The sequence below is a fragment of the Danio rerio genome, chromosome 17 (genome assembly GCF_049306965.1).
Source record: "Danio rerio strain Tuebingen ecotype United States chromosome 17, GRCz12tu, whole genome shotgun sequence".
Lineage (NCBI taxonomy): Eukaryota > Metazoa > Chordata > Actinopteri > Cypriniformes > Danionidae > Danio > Danio rerio.
The window spans coordinates 17,341,702-17,367,196 of record NC_133192.1 but is presented as its reverse complement, the minus strand read 5'-3'; the positions used below and the strand labels follow the sequence as shown (position 1 = coordinate 17,367,196).

The window sequence follows — 25,495 nt, the reverse complement described above, 5'->3', positions numbered from 1 at the left end:
GCAGCAAATGATTGTGTGTCCTGAAGTATTTTGTTCATTGTTGATTTGAAGTACTAAAAAAGCAACACTTGTACTCGTTCGCACAAAAGTTTATTTAAAAAGGCATGAAGCAACATAAGTTTCATGAAAAGAAATTATACTTTCATCTTGAACAGATCTCAGACGGTTCATTAAAGGAAACACTTTGGAAGTACTTTACAAAAATGTACAAAAAGATTGTTCTTAATGAGGTTTACTGAATATCTCTCAGACTACAACGTCCTCAAACACCTATATGACACCGACTGTTGGAAATGCACAACGACTTATGGAGATCTTCAGGGTAAATTACATTCAGTTTCATGAGGTCAAAGCATCGAGCTTGGTGAGAGACTACACAGTGGAGATGCACACGAAACGTTGACGAATAGAAGTGTTTTACGACATAAGAAAATATTTGGACCCAGAGTACATGAACCGATCGTAACAGCTGGTTACATTTATCCCAAGAATGGTCAGCAGGTTAATTTCACATTATTTTGTGGAGATGGATTCTCTTTGGCAAGATTGCAATCCAAACGGACGAACAGCCAGTGAGTAAAACTAAGTAGAGGAATAAACTATCAACTCATGCATGTTTACACGGATACTTCCATAATATCGACAGAAAAAAGAATCATCTCATATCCACAGAAGTATAACCTGTGATAGAAATACACCCATGATGACATGACACATTAAAATCGTAATACAAAATCCTTTTTTTCTTCCTTTTCAAGAGTTTGCTATACAAAATTTTGCACTGGAAAGCAAAGAAGAAGAAAAAAACAAAAGGTAAACATGGTATACATGAACATAAACGGTGTTTTATATACTATTGAGACACTGATTCTGCTTTCTTGTCTATCTACAACTAACCCAAAGCTGCCGATTTTGCCCCTGAAAGCAATGGACCGCAGTAATCTCTTATAAGCTGGAATGAGAAGTAAACTTTCCATCCGTGTCTGATGATTTACACCCAAAACAATCTGACATCTGCCGTTGTATTATGGCTGTTTAATGCTTGCAAAACAACAAAAATGGATAAAACTTCATCAGGTCTTGATATAAGATGCAGGAAGACTGCGAGATCTGCTTTATCACTCTTCCAGCACCATCATGGTTCCTTAGTACGTCTCATAAAACACAGCACAGGTAATCGTGATAAAATGTAGAAAAAGTTAAGTCACAAAGGTGCTCTTTTGGTTTGTTCCAACCGTAGTTCCAGGTCAGATCCCCTCCTGTGGGTTTCTGTAAGGATAGTGTCTGTATTTCTTGAAGGCTTTAGTCGAGGAATCTCTGACAGGCCTTTTTCCAGCGGCAGGCGGTGCACCACTGGTCTCGGTGCTCAATGCCGTACACCTTCCTGCATTTCTTGGCCTCACCTCGAATCCTCCTGTTAGCAGGAAAAAAAAGCAGCATTTAATTTGACATATAATCTAAATACAACATTTTAACATCAGCATTTTTGCAAGACGTTAAAAGGGACACAGAATTTGCCAAAAATGAATAAGCTGCTGTGAATTATTAAAGACTGAAGAAGAATAAACATCCTACATGTTTGGACGGCCTGTGGGTGAGCAAACTCAATTCTCTTTGAGGTAGTTTTGGGGTTAACAAGTTGTTGTTTTTTCTTTTTTTAATTATTACTTTTATGCCTAGTTCAGACTGCGTGATTTTAGCTCCGATTTTGGCTCGCCTACAGGTTTTGATAAATCGCCGACAAATGCCTGAAATCACAGGCAAATCGCTGCTCGTGACAATCACACAGTATGAACGATCAAAGACGCGATCTGAGAGAATCGCCGATGAGTCGCCGATGCCTGTGAGAAATTTGGCGTGCTAGATATCTGGAGCTGTCGGCGATTCAAATCGTGCCGTGTGAATTGAGTTTTGACTGAAAATAACATCAGCAATCGCCTACAGCCAATGAGAGAGCAGCTTTCACTTGTGTGTGCAAGTGTATACCTGCTGCTGGCCAGCGGGAGGCTGGGGGAGAAGTTAAAAGCGCTCTTTTTCGGTTTATTTGGACCCACGAAATGGAGGAAAACTAGGGGAGGTTTGACAGGACTCAGGAGCAGCCGTGTCTGTTTGACGTTTCATACAGAAAGAAATTAGTTTATTATCAACTTAAGTTGAGGAGAAATGGCTAATTCCCTTTAAACCCAGGTGAGCAAATATGTACATGTTCTACCCCATTAAAGGCTTCTTTCTCATTATGTAGTTAATAACAAAAGATATACTACATGTTTTTGGCTGTGAGACGTAGTTTGGACGAAGTTGTCGGTGATTCTCCCTATAGTAAAGTCATGCAATGTGAATGTCCATGTCGCCAAACCATCTTGCAGTGTAAACAAAGCAGCGACGAAACGCTAGCCCAGATAGTCATGCAGTGTGAAAACATCTGTGACACGACTACTTTGAAAATCATGCAGTTTGAACTCGGCATTATTCAATAGGGATGTGATCAATTTGATTATGAAGAAGATTTTTAAATTGACAAATCATAAAAATTAAAAATAAACTTTTTAAAATATACATCCTAAAACAAGTCCTGTTTTCAACTTTTTTTAATGCATGAACTACATAAAACAATGCCAGTGGTGTACATGAAAAATATGAACAACATAAAATAGTTATATAAAAGTATATAGTCTCAAAAGGTAAAACAAAATAAAATAACAAAAAGGAAAAAAATACAAATAATGCTAGGCCTTACTAATTTACATTTATTTTGTAAAAACGACATGCAAAAACGACCTGTGTGACCATATATCAAAAATGTAGCATAATTTTAAACATCAATTAAATGCAGTCTTGATTAGGCATGGGGCGATAACCGGTTTCAAGGTTTACTGCGGTTTGGAAAAGTCAAGGTTTTGAAACCGAAAACATTTTCTTTTATACTGTTCCCATGGTATATGTGAGTTGTTTTTTTATGTGTTTTTTTACAACTGTTTCATTAGGTTTTTTGCTGTCTACATCAAAAGGACCCTCTAAATGAAAAGCTACTGGTCAGCCCACGATTCATGAATTGTTTGAAAAACAAGTCACTTACACCAACATACAACCATGCTGTAGACCTGAACAGTGCAGTGGCTTTACTTTATATCCAAAGAAAAGAAAGCGATCCAAAGATGCCTTTTCAAGTTATGAAATCTGTGTTTTTGAAACTAATGAAGACAGTCATTTATTTAAATAGTTTTAAACAATTTTAAAAATCCTAAATATTTTAAATGTTTCTTAAAATAAAACATTGTTTTCAACGGGGAAAAAGTTGTTGCTTTACACCCAGACATTTTAAAATAACTTGCGTTTGAGCAGTAATCACAACACTGTGAAGGCGTAAATCCGCGATATTTTTATCCAAGATATTCATACCAACAGAATCTTAGACCAGCCCATGCCTAGTCTTAATGTGCTAAGATAATATTATAACTTTTATTTAACTAGGCTAATCAACTGAGAACTAGTTCTCTGGTCTTGAGGCACCCTAAAAAGCAGATGGTGCAACAAGGTGCTGAAATGCAGAAAATAACATCTAAAATAAAAACTAAAAACAAGCACTGTGATCTTGTACTATTAACTGGATTGAGTTTTCAAAGTATAATAATGGGGAAAAAAGCATTGCTACAGATGATTCCAATCATCAGCAGCGGAAAACTGAAAAGAGTAGCGACCAAAGTAAGAATTTTTTTAAAAATACTAGGGAGCAAAAGCTACTTTCTCTCAGAGAGAAAGAGAAAAAAAAATATCAAACTGAAAACAAACTGAATTGTTTAAATACTCAGAAGAGAGTCATGTAGAGTCTGTATAGATTTAAACCATTGTGTGGTTATACTTTTATTTTCCACTTGGTTGTATCAACAAAGGTCATTACAGGTGGAGAAATGTAGTAAATTCTAATGTAAAACAAAATGGCTAAAACAGAATAAATTTCCCTTGTCATGGAAGCACAATAAACCCAGTTTTTATAAATAAATAAACGTTATAAATGAACTTTAAATGGATGAATAGGAGTCGGAATGACTGGAAAATAGCAAGTCTTACCTGGAAGTGCAATGGTTTCTTGGAGGGGAAACACTGGCAGGATGCGGCCTGAAGGAGGCGCTGTTATTCTGGAGCCACTGTTCACCAACACTGACTGACCGACGGCGGAACGGTGATCCCTGCAGACCAGCAGAGAGAGAGAGAGAGAGAGAGAGAGAGAGAGAGAGAGAGAGAGAGAGAGAGAGAGAGAGAGAGAGAGAGAGAGAGAGAGAGAGAGAGAGAGAGAGAGAGAGAGAGAGAGAGGAGAGAGAGAGAGAGAGAGAGAGAGAGAGACGGAGAGAGAGAGAGAGAGAGAGAGAGAGAGAGAGAGAGAGAGAGAGAGAGAGAGAGAGAGAGAGAGAGAGAGAGAGAGAGCACCATTAGTCACAGAATGACGCACTGCAGGTTACATTACCGCTGAAAACACTGCTCTGTTGTACAAACAATGCAGCATTAATGAAGCGACAGTTCACTCACCTCCCAATTGTGCTTCTATTGAACACAAAAGATGTTGTTTTGAAGAATGTTGGAAACCTGTAGCCATTGAATTCCATTGTATATACACTACTGCAGTCAGTGGCTAGTGGCTTTTATAATACTATGGAAGTCGATGGCTACCAGTTTCCAACATTCTTCAAAATATTTTCTTCTGTGTTCACTGAAAAACATTAAACTCGTCAAGGTTTGGAGCCAGTTGAGGATAAGTAAATTTAAGGGTGAACTATCCCTTTATGGATCTTGACAGAATATCAATAGACATAAATCAGGGGTAATCAAATAAAAATCGCTTAAGATAAAAAAAAATGTGCTGGTCTTTATGTTTCTGCATGATTTTTCAGGCTAGTGACAAGCATGTGTTCAGACAAAGAGAACACTGTGTACTCAACTCCACTAGATGGCACTGTATTATCATTAACATCTGTGGGAGGGACAAACGACACAAAAACAACATTTTGTCACTCCCATTTCCAGTGCAAAGACACAGCATGTCTGAGACCATGTGTCTCTTTGTATGTTCTGATTGCTTAATCAAAATCACAGTCATTTAAAAGATGCCTATGCTTGAATGTGCCTATGCTACTGAATCAGTTAATAAAGGAAAAAAAAGCTGACCTGCTTGCTCTGGTGGACAGTGAGAGATGGAGTCCAGTGACAGGACACAGGAACAGGCACTGGTTTAGACTGGGTCACCACCTGAACGGGTGCAGGAGCCTGAAGAACACAAGATGAGAGCAAATATTATTTTAACATTCTCATTTGGCTCCGATAACAAAAGAGGAAATCCATCATTTTACATATAAAAAAATCCATCATTATACATATAAAGAAAGGAATGCAATTCTAAATGTGCCTCTTACAATGCAGATTTTTTTCTCTTAGTCAATCATATGAAAAATAAGTCAGAACTGAACATGTTTATTTTGAATTTATAAATTTTTTGGCATTTTTTGTCCTTCTAGAGGTGTATAAAAGAGCAACATGCAGTGATCAATATTGTCAGATGAAGAGCTGGCGTGCTCGAATGGCCACATGCTTTGTGAAAGCTTTTTTTAACCTAATGAATTAATATTTTTTGAGCTTTAATGTTGCTGCCTTTATTCATATTTTGCACTTTGTTTGGCTGAGCACCCATTTAGATTTTATTCTCTTAATTTTTCAAATGAAAAACTTCAGAATTCAGCATGTTATTTTTGTTGCATTTGAATAATTACACTCTTGCAATTCTGACCTGCTGTAAAACACTGAAAAACTCAGAATTTTTTTTGAAATTGTGCGTCTATTTCACATTTCTGATTTCTTGCCATTTTTTGAGAATGTTTTACGAATTTAAAATATTTTTCTGCCAATTTGATTAAAAAAAAAAAAAAAAAAAAAAAACACCAGAGCGGCCAATTAAGAAATTTCAGTCGAAAATTTACATTTTCCTCAGTATCCTTTGGTTATGTTGATTTATTTCACTTTAAAGAGCATGAAAATAACTTACTTTTTGTCATAAAATTACTGAATCTACACATAGGTGATAAAACTGCTCATTAAAAAAAAAATCTGATGGCATTTAGAGGTTTTTGCATCTGAACTGTTCATATATAGGCAAGGGTCAATCTTTTTGATACATTGCCAGTATTGAAAATATTGATCCTTTAGGATCAATCTGCCCCTATTAGAATAATAAATGATACATGTATGTGCACACACACATACCCACACCTATGTATACATGTATGCATGCACAATGCTCAGCCTATACAAGTACACCCCTCACAAATCTCGCTTTTAAATTCATATTTTTAATAGGAAGCTATACAATATTATATTTGTGCATATACTATACATTAGGTTAGTCAGTACTGAAGCCAAATCTTGAGCTTATCTAGCAAAAAATAATAATAATAATAAAATAATTTTAAAAACTTACAATAACAGTCCAAAAGATAGTACAGCCAAATGGGAAAATATTAAATACAAATTTAAAAACGAAGGGAAAAAAAATAAATAAAAAAATTGTTGAAATTTTGTAGGTTTTAATTTTTTTTGCAATATTTTGCTTGAATTTATCTTTCAGTTTCTAAATATGTTTGATGACTAAAATATTATTTTAATAAAAATATACAGTTTGATTAAATTATTATTTAATTGGTGTTTAAATGCACCAAAATACATTGCCTATATTCACTGAGAAATTGATAAAAATATAAATTTTTTAAAATGGGGTGTACTCAATTATGCTGAGCACTGTAAACAGGTAAAGTCAGAATTATTAGCCCCCCTTTGAATTTTCTTTTATTTTTAAATATTTTCTAAATAATGTTTAACAGAGCAAGGACATTTTCACAGTATGTCTGATAATATTTTTTTCCTTCTGATAAAGTCTTATTTGTTTTATTTCGGCTAGAATAATAACAGTTTTAATATTTTAAAAACTATTTTAAGGTCAAAACTATTAGCCCCTTTAAGCTATTTTTATTTCGATAATCTACAGAACAAACCATTATACAATAACTTGCCTAATTACCCTATCCTGCCTAGTTAACATAATTAACCTAGTTAAGCCTTTAAATGTCACTTTAAGCTGTATAGAAGTGTCTTGAAAAATATCCAGTCAAATATTATTTACTGTCATCATGGCAAAGATCAAATAAATCAGTTATTAAAAATGAGTTATTAGAATTATGTTTAGAAATGTTTAATAAAAACATTCTCTCCATTAAACAGAAATTGGGGAAAAAATTATATATATATATATATATATATATATATATATATATATATATATATATATATATATATATATATATRTGTGTGTGTGTGTGTGTGTGTGTGTGTGTGTGTGTGTGAATTTTTTTATCATAATAAAATTTTTACTAGATATTTTTTTACTAATAATATATTTTATTATAATAAAAACTTTTACAAGATAATCATCAATATTGTAAAGGCATTATCAGAGTCAGGGTTCATAATTAAGTTAGGACAAGATGCAAACAGTGCCATGTGACACCAATCAGATCTTTGATGGCAGTGAAAGGCCTTCGACGGAAACCTGCTCTTTAATTACATCAGCACAATGTAAATGATCTTACCTGGTAAGAGTGCTCTGAATGGACCTGCCAGAAGCTGCCCGGGGCAGACTGGCTGAGCGGGCTGGGCTGGAGTGTGTCCGGGGTGGAGGGAGAAGGGGGTGTGTGTTGGCTCGGGATGGGGGATGGAGAAGTGCAGGACGCCCGGTGGCCGCCAGGGGGAGCCGTCTGCTCGAAATCCTGATAGACTTCAGTGTAGTAGAAGTCTTCTTCCCTTTGGGAGTGCTCGTCACTTTGTCTGCAAGAACAAACCCATGTGAATGTTTACCAGAATGTGTTGGTTAGACACTGCTGTTAGGTTATTGTCATGTTTGTGATGCTTACCCAAGATGAGAATTTCGGATGTGACGTTTGATGCCCACTACTGTGGTCAGGACTTTTCCACAATTTGGCCATAAACACCAATATGCTACTTTGACAGAGTTCTAGATTGTGGAAAAACACACCAAATATAAATATTGTGCATAATGTATGATCCAACAATGAATTGTGTACATACATATATGCGTTTCTGACTTTATATTGCAGTTCTGAGTTTATAGTTCACAATTCTGATCATTGATTTGAGAAAATTTGATTTTTTTGATGCAAAATATGAATTGAACTGATTTTTTTGTTGTTTATTCTATGCTTTCTTGCAATCATGACTGAGTTTATGTTGTAAGCTTATGTCTTAAAATTTAAATTTCTCTCTTAAATTGGTGGGAAGTCAAATTGGAAAATATAAACAAACTTTAACAACTCAGAGACTTTCTTGCAATTCTGACATGCTTGCAATTCTGTGTTTATGTCTCAAAAATCTGATTATTCATCTGTTAATTTGGTCCAAAAGGTTATAAATAATAAATATAAACTCTGAATTGTGACTTTCTTGCGACTATTTCTGTCACTTTTGTGATTAAATCTTACAATCTGGTGAAAAAGCATCCAAACTGCAACAACAAATAATCTACATAGCCTTTACAAATCGACAGCCAACATCGAAGTGTGTATATACATAAATATGCCTCCAGCGTACCTTGCGTTTTCTTGGTGTTGGCTCATTGAACAACATTTGGTCCATTTCCATGTCCAGGCCTTCATCAGCATGAGGGTTGCTCTTGTCAGTCTCCTCAATGGGCGGAGAAGGGGCAGGGCTTCCGTTTCCATGGTCGCAACTCCAATAGCCTCCATCAGACAGTTCGCTACCACCATTTTCCATCCCACATAAAGCTAATACACACAGAGAACAACAGAGGTCAGTGAGTAGATGCGCTTTATCAAAAACTACATGTCCAGTAATGTTTAACATGTTCCAACATGCAAGAATTACAAATTTAAATACTATATTTAAAAAATTACTACATTATATAATTGCATTAATAAATATAATATAATATAATATAATATAATATAATATAATATAATATAATATATGCGTCACGGTGACGCAGTAGGTAGCACAATCGCCTCACAGCAAGAAGGGCTGGGTGAGTTGGCATTTTTGTGTGGAGTTTGCATATTCTCCCCAAGTTTGCGTGGGTTTCCTCCGGGTGCTCAGGTTTTCCCCACAAGTCCAAAGACATGCACTATAGGTGAGCTAAATTTTGTGTATGTGTGTGAATGCAAGAGTGTATGGGTGTTTCCCAGTGTTGGGTTGCAGCTGGAAGGGCATCCGCTGCTTAAAACATATGCTGGATAAGTTAGTGGTTTATTCCGCTGTGGCGACCCCTGATTAATAAAGGGACTAAGCCGAAAACGAATGAATGAATAATACAACATAACATAATATAACATATAGCAGGACAATATTTGGCCAAATGTAAAAAAAAAAAAAAAAAAAAAAAAAAAAAAAAAAAAAACACTCCAGTCTGAGGGTTCAAAAAAAAAATAAAAAATAAATAAATAAATAAAAATCAACCTTCATTACCTTTAAACATTTTAATAAAAGGTTCACATTGCAAATTACCAAACAAAAATTGTGATATTTACAATAGGATTACTTAATATGGTAAAAAAAATTTGCATAAAAGAAAAAGTCCCATCATTTTTACCCATACAATGTATTTTGGGTATTGCCACTACTTGTGCAACATATGTCTGGTTTTGTGGTCCAGGGTCCCTAAAACGTGATGGACGCTGCTGTGCCGTGACTTTTGCTCCGTGAAGTTGTAGGTGGAGTTTAAAACGTGAGTTTTTTTTGTTTGTTTATTTTAACATCCTGATTCCTTGTCTTTTGTGTTTTATTAGCCTGAATACCCATACCCTAAATAGCCGGGTCTGTCGCGTTTTAGGGTGTCTTTAAAACATTTTTTTGTGTTCCATGCTGTTTGAAAGTGTTGTGAGAAATTGCATGAGTTTTCATAATTTGTTTGCGTTGTAAGTAAATGCAGCACATTTTTTAAACGCGTTTGCATTGTGAGAATTTGTTGCTCGTGTGGGGTCAAACAAATGAAGATTTTTTTGTCAGTTTGCGTGTGTTTTTTTGTAATTGCATGCATTATTTTAATTGCAGCATGTTAAGCTCTCTCAGCCACCGTACACCTGTTAAAATGGCAATAAATTGTTCAAGAGACAAAGACATTTGTAATTTTCCAAAACATTTACTTTTCAAATGAATGCTGTTCTACTGTACTTTGATGAATATTTTTTAGGACTGTTTAATGAATATGGTGATTTAAGCACCTCAACATTGCTCATAACAACTTGACTTGCTACATATTACTGAAGACCTTTATTAACATTAAATATTATAATTTTAACAGTGCAGACTTGATAATTATAACTCACTTCTTTCAAACACACTCAAACATTTTACTTAATTCAGTAAAATACTGAATATATATTTGAAAAGTTGATATTTAGAGCATTTTACAGCAATTCTTCTGAAATTGTTAAAAAAATAAAAGGTAATATGCAATTCTGTACTATTTGCTTTTAGACTGCAGTGAAGACTGTACGTGCAGCTGTTCGGGTTTTCTTCATGGTGACTAATGCAAGCGTTGAGCAATCTCATCTGGTTTATGCCAGATTTGCACACTGTAAATCAAACACCAAACCCGTTCAGCTTACCAGGAGTTACGCTGCCCTGGGTTGAGTGCTGGACGACTGGACTGCAAGAAAGACTTGTGAGCACCATTGCAGCCATAATCTCATCCATGTCCACTGCCTCCACACTCCTGCAACATTAAACGAGAGTTAGAATCAGGGTTACCACTGTCAAATTTTATTGAATAAAATGCTGAATTTCCATGGCCTATAATGCATAGAAAAGGCAGCTGTGTGTTAAGCAGACCCTCCAAGATTTTGTTAATCTGCGAGTGCTGAATTTAAAGCAGAAATCAGGCAATTTAGAGCATCGTTTAGAGGAATTCTTCTGAAATTAAATAAAAGAAAATGTAATAAGCAATTCTGCACTAGTTGCTTTTAAACCGCAGTGAAGACTGTACGTGCAGCTGTTCATGGTGACTAATGCAGGCGTTGAGCAATCTCATTGTGCGAGTGCTTAATTTAACACTGAAGTCAAGCACACAGCTCAACATTGAAATTTTTCTTTTTAATTGCCACACATGTTCCACAGATTATTGCAATGCAAATCCAGCCAAAGCAATCGTTAGGAAAACAGAGCAAATATTGACCTAATTTTAAGAAACGGCACAGCATTAGACCACAAAAATAAATAAATGATGATAAATAGATAGATAGATAGATAGATAGATAGATAGATAGATAGATAGATAGATAGATAGATAGATAGATAGATAGATAGATAGATAGATAGATAGATAGATAGATAGATAGATAGATAGATAGATAGATAGATAGATAGATAGATAGATAGATAGATAGATAGATAGATAGAAAAATCCAGGAGGAATTGATTGAGCAAGAAAGTATATAAGAGTACTTTAACAGGTAAAGCCTGATGACTGCATTTGATTGTATGTCGATAAGTGGAAAGGGAATAAAATGGTAGTTAAAATTGTCAACACATGAGAAACAAGATAAATTATCACCGTAATTATCACAGAACAAAATACATTTTCATAAATATGAAGTAGAATTTAAAATGACAAACAAAAATGCCTGATATTCCACGACTTTGACTGAAATAAAATGCATAAAATTCTTTGATTTTCAATGTCTGGAATAGACTTTTTATTTTTAAATTCTATCATATTCCAGAAATGCCATGTCCCGTGGGAACTAATTTAGTGCATGGCATTGGTCAGCATCCATCATCTAAAACAAGAATTACCTTCTTGGCACGTCGATGGACGAAGAGACTGAAGAGGTAGAACTGGACGTTGGGCTTGTCCACACGTCTTCCAGCTTGCGGTGAACGTGCTGGTTGAGCTGGGGAAGGAAGATCGACACCTCGTTGTCCACGTGGTTATGCTGTTCCACCACACCTCCACATTCCTGGCCTCCGCAGTGCACATACACCTGAAACATATCAGGAGAAAAAAGTGAAGCAGGCGGTGAGCAGACACACCTAGCTGTGAATACCATTCATATTTGGCTTATAGGCATGTTCACATCGAGGTTTAGAACTGTTAGAGCTGCAAGAGACACTGAGAAACATGATTGTTTTGTGAATCGACTAAACTAAAATGTACAATACGATTATTTACTAGGGCTAAACAATATAAATCGCAGGTTTAGATCATTTATTCATTAATTCATTTTCCTTTTGGCTTAGTCCATTATTAATCCGGGGTGACCCCAGCGGAATGAACCATCAACTTATTAGATTGTTTTGTAAAGATTAAAAGATGAATATATTATTTTTAAATTATTTATACAAGGATGACCCTGTTATTTTACATTCTTTTGGTCAATAGTTGTTCTTGAACACTGTATGATCCCCCAGAAAACCATAAAGCACAGTTTTTTCATTTATTTATTTTGCTTGTGATTTGTAATATTTTTGTGCAGATGTAATGCATGGAAAAAGACTAGATCATCCTAGTCAATCTAAAATAACGACATTTTTCCAAATAGAGCTATCATTAGGTGACATTTTCTCCATATCTCAATATATATTGTGGCAAAACAATAAACGAAATGTCAATTTTTTTCAACATAATGCAGCCTGTTAGCTATGTAAATTTTTTAAATATAGGTTTGAAGGACAGACAACATGACTGGATGAATCAGTATTTTTAAACACATTTCTTGAACCACTAATTCGATTACAAATATATTTCTGTATTTGTTGTTTGTTGTGGTTTATCAAAAGTTACTTTTCATGACTGACTGATTGATTAAACAATTCATCTGATGTCTAAAAGTAATTATACAAACGTCATTTACTCCCTTTTGTAACAGAAATAACGACCCTGTTAGAACAAAAAGAGTAAAGACGGAAGCTTCTTCATAATAATGCATGAAAACTGCTCTTTCTGGGTCAGTGAAAATGCAAATCTGAGTTTTTACTGTGACTGTAAGTAACGTTTTAGAAAATGTGTGAAGTTTATATGGAGATCATTGGCAGTGATGGATTGGCCCATATAGGTCATTGTTGTGTAAATCTACTTTACTCTAGGACCAATCAGTGATCGTCAGTGTGTATACATCACATTTTGGTAATGCTACAGCTTGTTTGGAAACTACCTCACCCATACTAGGTACAGGAAGCAGTGGAAACACCCACAAAAGAGGGCTGTACCTAAACCCAACATACCATGCAGTGGAAAAGTGCCTTAATATGAATGTCCAAAATGCATAAAAGTTTTAAACGAGTAAATAAATGACTTCATATTACAACTACAACAGCACATGAAACACTGATGCAATCCCTTTGAGAAAGTAAATAAAAAATAAAACATTGATAGCCAATCAAAAGCCATCCTACTTGAATTGGCAGATGCTAATACTTCCGCACTAAGAATAAACAGAACATTGCCAACTGCTGGTGTGGAAGCCAATATCATAACCAAGAATATCAGTGGTATTATTGGTGTGATTGAGGCTTTTAATATAAAAACACTGCTAACCTTCTGTCCAGGGTAAAGTTTGCTTCTGTGAAGCCCACCATCTTGGCATCCATGTGCTCCTGTTTCTGTCAGGCCCTCCGCTGAGGAACCACACACCAGGGTGCCCAGCGGTGACCGCTTCCCAAGTCTGGTCTTCGGTACCATTTTCTGTTCCATGTACCTTCTTTCTTCTGGACTGCTTTAAAAGAACTCCAGATGGAGATTCAGCAGCACTTTTCAAACAGCAAACCGGAAGCTAAAGAGAGGATGCAAACAAAAAATAAAGTTATATATGTGCACAAAAAGAATAATCATTTAGACAGCCTGTTCTCTAAATATTGGTATCAGCAGACTGAAATACAATGAAAAGTTTTAAACATAAAAAAAGAAAGAAAAAAACAAGCACCGATGATATAAAATCATCACGGTCAAATTTTTCAATAAGCTCATACAGTTGAAGTCATAATAATTAGCCCTCCGGTGATTTTTTTTTCTTTTTCAAATTTTTCCAAAATTATGTTTACCCAAGCAGAGAAATTTTCAGTGTTTTCTGGGGCTGCAGGATATGAAAAAAAAAATAATATTGCAATATTTTATGTTCCTGCAATATATATTGCGATACGAATACAGTTTCACCAGAATAGTTTTAATCGTTTCATTTAAGTAATCTTTGAGGAATAGCGCAGTTTTAAGGAATAGCTGTGTCAATAAAACATTTTTAATATTTTTTCCACATTTTGTAAGTGCCTTGACTTACTTTTTTGACTTTACTTTTAAAGTTTTTGTCTCATTTCTAGTCCAAATAACTACATTCTTTAATCAAGTTAAAATATTTTGTTTTTACTTTTAGATGTAATAGGTCAAAATTAAGTTCATTAAGTGTATAAACTTAAAACAAGTAAAATATTCTGCCAATGGGGTAAGTAAAATAATATTGTTTTCGTTTGAAATTGAGATTTTTGGACAAAAAAAAAAAAAGCCAAAAATTCTCAAATATAATGCGATGTGGCTTCAACGATATATTGTGCAGGCCTAGTATTTACTATAGTAAATTTTCTGCTAAAGAAAGTTTTATTTGTTTTATTTTGGCTAGAATAAAAGCAATTTAAAAAACAAACATTTTAAGGTCAATTCTTTTAGCCCCTTAAGCAAAATCATGGTTTCTGCAGGTTTCACCAAGTTAAATTTAAGACCACATTTTAGACTTACAAAGAGCTAAATACTAAAGTATTTTCTTTCGAATAATCCAGTTAGAAAAGATTTTCACAAGCCCCATTCATTTTTTTATTGAATACATTTAATAATACAACAACAATAAACCTATAACCCTTACCAAGATTAGAACAAAAACATAGCTGTCGAATACTTCAGTCTACAATAATAATCATTTAATAATAAAATAAATAGGTCAGGTCAGTATCCACAGCAGTAAATAATCAAGAACTTTTAAGCACATCTTACTGTAAGGAAATTAATTAAATGCTCTTTTAAATAAAAAGTTAAGTTTTATTTAAATGGGTTGTTGGTGACTGTATGGGTGTTAATGGCCAGATTTGGTAGCTATATATGAACGAAAGGGAAATTAAGACCCGTTAAAAAAAGATTTAAGACCTACAACACAATATTTCAGTGGATTTAAGACCTTTTAGGGTATGAAATTTAGCGTTTGAGATTTAAAACATTTTAAGACCCTGCAGATACCCTGAGTAGATTTTTTGATAGTCTACGGAACAAACCACTGTAATACAATGATATGCCTATTTACCAAACCTTGCCTAGTTAAATTTTATTATCTAGTATCATCAGGGCAAAGGATGCTTCATGCACGTTGCCTTTCATATCAGGCAATTGTTAAAAACAATATCTTTTAGATGACACCATGACCAAAATATAAGGGTTGATCTCACTGTTGCGGTCACCTGTTGAATCCGATCAGTGAAATCATTGTGAATCACCAACCATCTTTACTTGAAACATCTGGCAATTGTCAAACAAACGTCAAACTATTAAGAAATCACAGGACGAATGATGCAAATGTAAAAATGTACGTGTAACTGAATGACTGAGTCACTGTCAGCACAGAATGAACTACTTTAAACTGATGCAAGACATTGACATTTCTGGTCATGCTGGGCTCTGTAGAGCTCAAAACTGTTCACCAAAGGGTTCAGAGGAATTGGTAATTACTAGATGACCATTATTACTAGCTGCAGTCAGGTATAAGGTTACCACCATTCCAGTAAGTTATGATTCAGAGAAATTGCCACTTTTTTACTTGAAAAATTTTCCTTGTCCAATTATAACAATTGTCCTTGTTATAATACCCATTCAACAGCATGGGAAAGATAATATTGCTTTCATTTGAATTAAAAGTTCAATTTAATGCAACAATAGAGGTGAATGAGATGACATGATTCATCTGAACTTCAATTAATTGTAAACTAATTTATAAATGCTGAACATGCTGTAAAATGATGGAATATTTTGGAAAACATTACTAAAGAAAATCAGCTTTTTGGTATACATAAGAATGACATAAACAAATCTAAATTACAATAAATATAGTTATGTTGCAAACAAAATAGGCACAATTTCATGGGCAACAAATTTAAAAAATGTAATCTCTGAAGGAAATGTACTCGCAGGGGCATAGCAGACATTTTAAAAATGAGTGGGCGGGGATGGCAGCTGTATGAAATCAAAAAAAGTTTACGTTCATAAAATATTAATCACCTGTTTCTAAATAGTCTGTCTCTTAAAGTGATGGAGACATATCCCCTCGATTGCTACACCCCTGTATACTTGTTTTATACAAATCTGATACAATCTACTAAAATTTGGCACAATCTTCATTATGAAAAGCGCTATATAAATGAACATGAATTGATACTAAAAGTTGTATACCATATTAAGCTATTTTAAAAAGATCTTCATTATAACATTTTTAAATATATTCAGCTGCAGGAACAAATAATAATATTAATAATAATAATAATAATAATAATAAAAGAGCATAGTGAAGATAATACTGTGCAACTTGTTAAAATTATATTACTATTTTAGTTTAGTATTTTAGTGCTGTATCACTTTATATTGTGGTTTGCACTGTAACTCATGACAGTGTTGCACAATATGAGGGTTTAGAAAGAATGTACAGTAGTAGACGGAACAGTATAAGCAACAGATGCAAGTTATTTAAAATTATGTGGATGTTTTTGCATCTTAAATTAAACAATTTCTAGCATTTGAAGTAAATCCTTCACTTTAAAGCAATTTCTTTAACCTGCTAAATTTGCAGTACAGTGTTACATACATTTTTTACATAAATGTTTTTTTTTTATTTTTGGTTCGTCAATGTTGGGTAGACTCGGTGTTAGTGAGGTGAAATTCGTCGTTAATCGGTTATTTTGGGTCGCTTTCTTGAAAGGAACCGGTTCCACAACGATTAGGGTATTATTACGTCATAACGTAATTACGTCACCGCATGTGCCCTCACACACCGGCGTGGCATATTGCATGTTTCTAAAACATTCCAAAGACGCCATTTAGGCTCAAAGAGCTGTTTATATCAATAAGGTCGCATACGTGCACACTTGAACGAATCCCAGGTCATACACATGTAGATTTGATCCATATCATAAAACAGCTTGCACTAAAACGATTTCTCTAGATAATTTAGAGAAGATTTGTAAATGTGCAGCAGTTGTTTGCAGGTTAAACATACTCCTGTACAACACAACCGATTCATTACCTAGCAGATCTGTTTTGTGAACCGGCTCAATCAAATCAATGAAGAGATCCAACTCAAAAGATTCGTTCTCCAGGAAATGAACATCGCTGGATTCGGAGCATTTAATATCAGCGCGTGAGCGTCTCGGCACATGCTCGCTCTCGCAGACGCGACCAGAACGCGCGGCAGGAGCAGATTATCCGTCCACTATTCACTCAAAGCGTAAATAATGCTGTCCTAGCAAAAATGACCACACTGTAGCAGCTGGACAGCTAATCTCTTCTCACTTAAAAAAGTTCGTTTCTTTTGCAGATTATAAATTGGAATTAATTAACCTGCTCGCTTTTTATTCGAAATTCTGTTGTGAATCTGTTTTTTCACACCAACCACAAAAGTTCACCCTGGTGTAAACACCGAATCTGTGCAGAACAACTAAAACGGCCGTTCTCATAACATCGAAGCACAGCATCACACACAAACAAGCCGCAAACATCCAAACAGCCCCTTCATGTTAATTCACAGTAATAATGCACTAACCTTAATGACACCAAACAACACAGTCTTATTAGAGGAGCACACAACGACACGTTAAAACACAAATGCATTTAAAATCAGAGGAAAAACTTTCAATGAACGTTGCGCACGTACCTTTGCCAATTTTCAACACACCCCCTTTCCACAAGGCTCGCTCTGACCGGCTGTAACTTGAAAATGCCCTTTTTCAGAGCCCAGAACGGCTTGTGTTCAGCTATTCGAAATCCCGGCCTGGATTTTGTACAGTAACGTGTAAACAATGTTTAAAAAAGCACAACGACAATAATAACGCTAAACTTAAATACGTCTATAATAATCCACAGCGTTCACATAGCAAGCAGAACTTCGGTTTAATGTCGTTTTAATATTCATATTTGTTTAATCTTCACCAGGATGAGCTGCTATGCAGGAATCCAGTGCCAGGTTTTCAACTCGGCGCCTTCTAGCGGGCTTCTGCTCTTGTAGTAAACAACCAGACCATGTGGTAGGGAGGTCGACGCTGATTGGCTAAGAGGCGCTTTCCAAGACACACGCCCTACAATTCCAACTTGTTTACGCAGAAGTTGAGGAACGGTCAAGAAACACAATGGACACAGACGGCGCACTGTATTTCATGTACTCCTACACCAGTTTTATTAAATCTCTGCGGTGTTTGCATTACATTGGAGGAGGAATGCAGAGAAACAATTTGCATTTGCTGTATTGTTGATCACTATAATGCTTATAATAATACATTATAATGTAAATAATGATTTGAAACTCAACATGTTTATGGATAGTTATAGTTTTGTTAATGCACAACACGAATTGTTCATGCAAAATGCACAATAAATAGTGCAGGGCTTTCCTTTGTGCAAATGTGTACATGATGTGGCCTGTAACTTGTGGTTGGGCTTATTGATTATTTGCATTTCCCCTGTAGGATTGGCTCTTCTATTGTCTTCATGTCATCTTTAAATAATGTTCTAGAAAAAAATACAAGATAAATAAATAAATCTGAATATAGACCTTTATGAAATATGCATAGTTCAGATGTGTCCTGTGTTGTTCAGCATTTCACAGCACTTGTGCTTTATTTTCAGATGTTTTCTGCATTTATTTAATCACAATAGGATTCGGGACCATAAAAAGCAAAGCATTTAATATTTAAAGGGGTAGTTTACCCACAAAAATACAATTTTTGCGTATTTAGTCATTAATGTGCAAAATAATGTTCCTTCTTTATTTTCTGGCTTTTCCTTGATTGCTTTTGTTTCATTAGACCTTAATCTAACACAACTACCATTGAAATACATTTTATTATGTCTCTTTTTACTCTCAAAATGCAGAAAACACTATATAAATCACCAAGGATCACATTTTCAGATGTTTTCTGCAATTATTCAAGCACAATATACTTTGGGACCAGAAAGAAAAGCATTTATGTTTTAGAAGGTAGTTCACCCCAAAAATACAATTTTCTGTGTATTTAGTCATTAATGTGCAAAACAGTGTTCCTTTTTATTTATTTTCTGGCTTTTTCTGGATTGTTTTCACTTCATTAGACCTAAATGGAGCACAACTGCCATATGTATTAATTGTATTTTGTAATTGTCTCTTTTAACTTTCAAAATGCAGAAAACACCTTTGAAATCATCACGGATTACATTTTCAGATGTTTTTCTGCAATGACTTAATCACAATATGCTTTGGTAAAAAGCAGAAAGAAAAGCATTTATGTTTTAAAAGGTAGTTCACCCCAAAAATACAGCTTGCTGCATATTTATACATTAATTTGCAAATTAGCATTCCTTTTTTTATTTTCTGGCTTTTTCTTGATAGTTTTTGTTTTATTAGACCTTAATATGACAACTACCATAGGTATTAATTTTATTATGTCTCTTTTTACTCTCAAAATGCAGAAAACACTGTATAAAACACCAAGGATCACATTTTCAGATGTTTTCTGGAATTATTTAATCACAATATGCTTTGGGACCATAAAGAAAGGAAAATCATTTACGTTTTAAAAGGTAGTTCACCCCAAAAAATACAATTATCTGTGCATTTAGAGACTAATGTGCAAAATAATGTTCCTTTTTTTCTTTTCTGGCTTGTTTTCACTTCATTAGACCCAAATGGAAGACAACTACCATATGTAATCATTTTATTATGTCTCTCAAAATGCAGAAAACACTATATGAATCACAAGGATCACATTTCCAGCTAAAAATAAAAAATAAAAAAATAAAAAAAACGTATGCTGTAGTGAGAAAAAATAGCCAACATCTAGTATGGGATTAGGTGTGTAAGTAAACAGCTTTTTTATTTATTTTTTAAATCTCCTTGGTCTTTTAGGGTCTTGCTTCCCTAAATGAAAGGAGTTTATAATATTACTAATTCTATGTATTTATTTGCGATTACCCATGTTTGTCTTTAATTGCACAATAGACATGCATCCTGAGTTCAGTAGCTCGCCTTTATTCTTTTTCATTTTTTCCAGTAGCTGTTTCCTAGTGGTGAAGGGTGTGAAAGGGTTACATAATTCGAGTTTTCCCAGTCCTGTGGCATCGCTGCTGCACGCCATTGGTCAGCCGCCGTGACGCAGAAATCCACGCGCTGTGCTCGTGCTCTTTTCGAGGCCAATAAACGCGTACGTGCGCGAGAGCACGTCCTCGTGCCCAAACAGCATTCTGCACGTCGAGCGGAGATTCACACACCGCGGGAACGAGCGTCACGTGAAGATCGCCTTTTAAAATATGACATGGTGTTTTTCTTTGTTGCTCTTGTTCTTTATTAACTCACCGTCGAACGTGAGTATTAAAGCGTTAAAGAAATGGGTCAAAGATCATAGGTCAAGGAAATAAATTTTAGGTTATTAATAGAATAGAACTGAAAGTACAAAAGGATGCCTGAGCTTGTTACTAGTATTGATAAGCTTTTCATGAATGTATGATGCAGCATTTTTTGTACATTTAAAAATCTACAATGTGTTATTTGTGTTTATGCATGTAGATCTTTTGCAATGAAGAAGAGGCAGCTAATACATGCACACGCCTGAATTTATTAGATAAAGGAATCAACTTTCTTACAAGTTATAAGTATAACTTATTACGTTCTGTTTGTGTTGAGCTTCTGTAATAATGCTAAATCTACTTGACATTAAAGTTTTTTGTTTATTACTCATGAGTTTTAACTAATCTTTGATAGGACTGGTCAGTAACTTGAATATGAATCAAAACAGTCTCAATAAATAAATGAGTGCCCAAAAAACATATACACACATACACATATATATATATATATATATATATATATATATATATATATATATATATATATATATATATATATATATATATATAAATATATATGTGTGTGTGTGTATATATAGACACACAGACGTGCACACACACTCATACATACAAATGCATAGATACACACCCATACACACACACCCACACACACACACACACACACACACACACACACACACACACACACACACACATATATATATATATATATATATATATATATATATATATATATACATACATACATACATACATACATACAATGCATAGATACACACGCACCCACACATATTAGGGCTGCACGATATTGGAAAAATTTAGCACTGAGATATTTTTTTATTCTGCGATATACAGTTAAAGTCAGAATTATTAGCCCCCCTTTGATTTTTATTTTCTTTTTTAAATACTTCCTAAATTATGTTTAACAGAGCAAAGAATTTTTCACAGTGTGTCTGATATTATTTTTTTCCAGCTAGAATAAAAGCAAGTTTTAAGATCAAAATTATTAGCCCCTTTAAGCTATATCTTTTTACGAGAGACTACAGAACAAACCATCATTATACAATAACTTGCCTAATTACCCTAACATGCCTAGTTAACCTAGTTAAGCCTTTAAATGTCACGTTAAGCTGTATAGAAGTCTTGAAAAATATCTAGTAAAATATTATTTACTGTCATGATGGCAGAGATAAAATAAATCAGTAATTAGAAATGAGTTATTAAAACTATTATGTTTAGAAATGTGTTAAAAAAAATCTTCTCCGTTAAACAGAAATTGGGAAAAAAATAAACAGAGGGGCGAATAATTCAGGGGGGCTAATAATTCTGACTTCAACTGTATTGACATCATCAAATTAATGAAATATACAGCAAATGGGAAATAAATGTCAGAAAAAAGAATAAAAACAGACATTATCTCAAAAAAAAAATCATAATTACAAGATTAAAACTTGATGATAATTTAAATAAGGTAAATGCGTTGATTAAACATTACCATATATTTTGCAGCCAGTTTAGACCAGTCATTTCGTCTTCTCTGTGTATAAAGTTTTTTTGAATCGTTTAGATAAAAGAATCTATTATTTACTTTTTTTTGTGGCCATGCGCTTTGTCAGCCGTGAAGCAAGCGGAAAGTCTTTAATAAAAGAGTAATGCAAAAACGCGTGTGAGCTGTAGAAAGCGAAAGCTTGAATCCTGGAGATTTAGAAACATGGAGCAGATGTTTTTTTTTTTTTTTAAAGTCCCAAAAAGGCGCATCTCTGTGGGTCTGCAAAGCACGCGAGACTGTTGGTGGGAGCGCTGACAGGTCTCGCGCACACAGAACAAAACGGGTCCACTACTTAATCGATCACAACTGTTGGGTTATATTGGGCGGATACAAAAAAAAAGTAAAAGGATGATGATAATAGTAAAAAAATATACTAAATATACTTTGTTGACTGTTAATATACCTGGGCAGCCCGCCCAAGTAAAGTCTATAGCCCCAATCACACAGTGATACAGGTAAATATCTGGAAAGTTACTGGAACGACCTTACTGGTAAATTAAAAAAAAAAAAAAAAAAAACGTTTACACAGGCAAGAACGTTCCAGAATTTTTCTGGAATAGACCATTCACACATCTATTCCAAAATCCCGGTAAATTCTGACATCATTAACCAGAAATTGCATATAAACAGCTGCGCTTGTATTTGTAAACATAGAAGATGTCAGGCATTTGTTGATAGTTGATGCGAGTGTGCTGGTGCTCACCAGCTGCTTCACATGCACACGAGTCAAGCAACTAAGAAAGAGCTTGAAGGTAAACAAACAACGGTTTAATCGTAAGCATTTTATCGATAATGTTTTTACACAGTTGGCATCAAGAAGGAACTTAAAAACATTATCATCTATTATCAAACATTATCTCATAACATCTGGCATCTAAATGTGACTGGAATTATCTTTAAAGGCTTTTATTTTCATAAATAGCGCGGATGGGAATGCATCTGATTGTTCTGAATGACTGGAGTAGATGTCTCACTTCAGCATTTTCTAGATGTGAACGCGCTCTTTACGGCAATCTTTCTTCTGCGTTCACACAGCGCAGCATTCCGGTAAATGTTAAACTTCTCTTTCCGGAAAATTGCCAGAACAAATTTACCGGTATTTGCCCCGTTAATAATCTGTTCAAAGAATGGTAAAAAGCGAAAGAGGCGACTGCTGCTCCTTACAAAAAAGATATTTTTTAAAGAATCTGGAGCTCTTGAAATCAGCTGTGAGTGCACGAGTCCAGCCTGTTTCAAAGAGAACTGATCACACAAGTTGCTCTTGCACACACATTTGCTTCACGCAAAGTAACAGGAGCATGCCAGCTTTATAAACTGTTGTGTGCATCACATCAGCTGTGTGCGCGATACTAAAGCCCTTGTCAGTGAGAAAGCCTCAAAAAAAGCCTGCATTGGGATCTTCCTCTCATTGGGTATTCACATGCTTTCTTTTATATATACAAACATATGTTTGCATGTATATAACATATGTATATAACAGTTATTCATGCTTCTCGATGAACTATAATTCAAAAATTATTTTCAACTAGCCACTAGTGGGCACACACACACACACACACACACACACACACACACACACACACACACACACACACACACACACACACACACACACACACACACACACACACACACACACACACACACACACACACAGCCAAAAAAATAAAAACGTTTTCTCTACAAAATTTTTAATGATTTTAAAAACATTTTTTTATATATAAAAAATCTCATTGTAAGTTTTTTTGATTCTGTTTACAATTTGATTTGATGGTTCATTTATTTTTTGATAAAGCATTGTTTCTGATATAAATTTGAAGATTATTAAAGAGTTTAAGCTTTTAAATAAAACTCATCATTGACCCATAAGTACCCTCACAAAACAAACAAAAAAAACATTCCCCTAAATACAGACAGTCACCAGAACAGAAGGGTTCATTCTAAAGAGTCTGCTAATTTTATTACATGTTAATAGTTCTAATCAAATATTTTCATAGGAATTCATACATTTCAAAACTAAAATTATTCACCATTACGATGCCATCTAAATTCATAAAGTTACACATAGACCAGCTGATCAGAAGATAAAGTCTATACATCACCCCGACTAAGAAAGAATGTGAATACAGAATCATTTCACAATACTGAACTTCATTAGAAAAAAATAGCCTTTAAGTGTTGACATTATCAACACTTGGTCTTCATATTCAAGTGAAGATGCAACACTAGATTTTCCTGCTTGTGTCACATTTAACCGACGACCACCCAAACAGCGCTCCTTATTTGTCACAACAGGTGTGTCCAGAATATCAGGATCCGTCTCTTGAAGGACACTAGTCTGAAACAGTCTGAACCGCTGCATAGAGATTCAGCAATGAATGAGTCCGGTCAGTGCAGAGGGACAGATCAGGGGACTCCAACAGATCCAATAAAGTTTGATGGGAAGTTTTATGACAGTCAAACAGGACTTCAGGCTGGCTCCAGAAAGAAACAGAAAGCATTAATCTCTAAATAACAAGGAAACCTATGGCAGCAACATCGTTTTTGTCATCAGAAGTTTAAAAGATAATAAAACAAGCACTTATTTTGTTTGCATTGTTTCACTTAGAATCTGTTTTGAAGGAACACTCCACTTTTTTTTAAATTAAGCTAATTTTACAAGTCACTTAGGCCCTGTTTACACATTAAAGTTTTAGTTTTAAAACAGCATTTTGGAACAAAAGTGATCCGTCCACACTGGCGTTTCCTCTAGTGTTTCTGAGAAGATCTTCGTCCTCACTTACAAAGAAAGGATGCAAGCCCTTATCAGAATGTTTGGAGCCACGCCTTCATTTTCAGATGTCTCAGTTTCCCCCATCCAAACTGACACAGAGCAGCAGTGTTTTAAAACCAAAATGACCTTTTCAGCGTTTTCAAAACTCTCATGTTTTCCGGGCTCGAAAACTCTGGGGTAGTGTTGGACGGAAGGCATAACCGTAGCAAAACTTATGCATTTCAAAACTAAAACGTATTAGTGTAAACAGGGCCTTAGAGTTGAGCTTAGCCATTTTTTAATCCATTCAGCTACTCTCCTTGCTGACAGGAGCACTTTTAGCTTAGCATAAGTCATTGAATCTGATTAGACCATTAGCATCTTGCTAAAAAATCAACAAACAAAAGATCAGATAATTTTCCAATTTAAAAAACATGATGCAATGATATTACGCAGTGCTGTTACCTAGTTATGAGCTGTGTAATATCACTGTCCCTGCTACAGCAGCAAAATTCCTTGATAAAACACCAGAATACTCCAGAATGAAAGCATA

General features: G+C 34.7%; 2 protein-coding genes across 45 annotated transcripts in view; both read right to left on the bottom strand.

Moving 5' to 3' along the window:
- Positions 1 to 73: 73 nt before the first annotated feature.
- Positions 74 to 18,008, bottom strand: znf395a (zinc finger protein 395a). 2 transcript variants are annotated; one of them, XM_005169829.5, is made up of 10 exons: positions 17,850 to 18,008; positions 13,604 to 13,838; positions 11,863 to 12,050; positions 10,677 to 10,783; positions 8,644 to 8,837; positions 7,950 to 8,050; positions 7,629 to 7,863; positions 5,161 to 5,259; positions 4,069 to 4,187; positions 74 to 1,414 (listed from the first exon to the last, which is right to left on the bottom strand). In XM_005169829.5, the coding sequence occupies exons 2-10, from the start codon at positions 13,757 to 13,759 to the stop codon at positions 1,303 to 1,305; spliced, it is 1,311 nt and encodes a 436-aa protein (XP_005169886.1). In that variant the 5' UTR covers positions 13,760 to 13,838; positions 17,850 to 18,008; the 3' UTR covers positions 74 to 1,302. The 2 variants fall into 2 exon arrangements, with proteins under 2 accessions (XP_005169886.1, NP_001073523.2); NM_001080054.2 differs by having other exon boundaries at positions 17,961 to 18,002.
- A 6,116-nt stretch (positions 18,009 to 24,124) lies between these two features.
- Positions 24,125 to 25,495, bottom strand: part of si:ch73-204p21.2 — a 38,230-nt gene continuing 36,859 nt past the window's right edge. For 30 of the 43 annotated variants that reach the window (XM_073928341.1, XM_073928359.1, XM_073928338.1 and 27 more), the window contains one exon: positions 24,125 to 24,664. The gene's annotated coding sequence lies outside the window, so the exon portion shown is untranslated. Of the gene's footprint in view, positions 24,715 to 25,495 lie in introns of all 43 variants that reach the window. The other 13 variants (XM_073928353.1, XM_073928345.1, XM_068214565.1 and 10 more) reach the window with 1 other exon arrangement.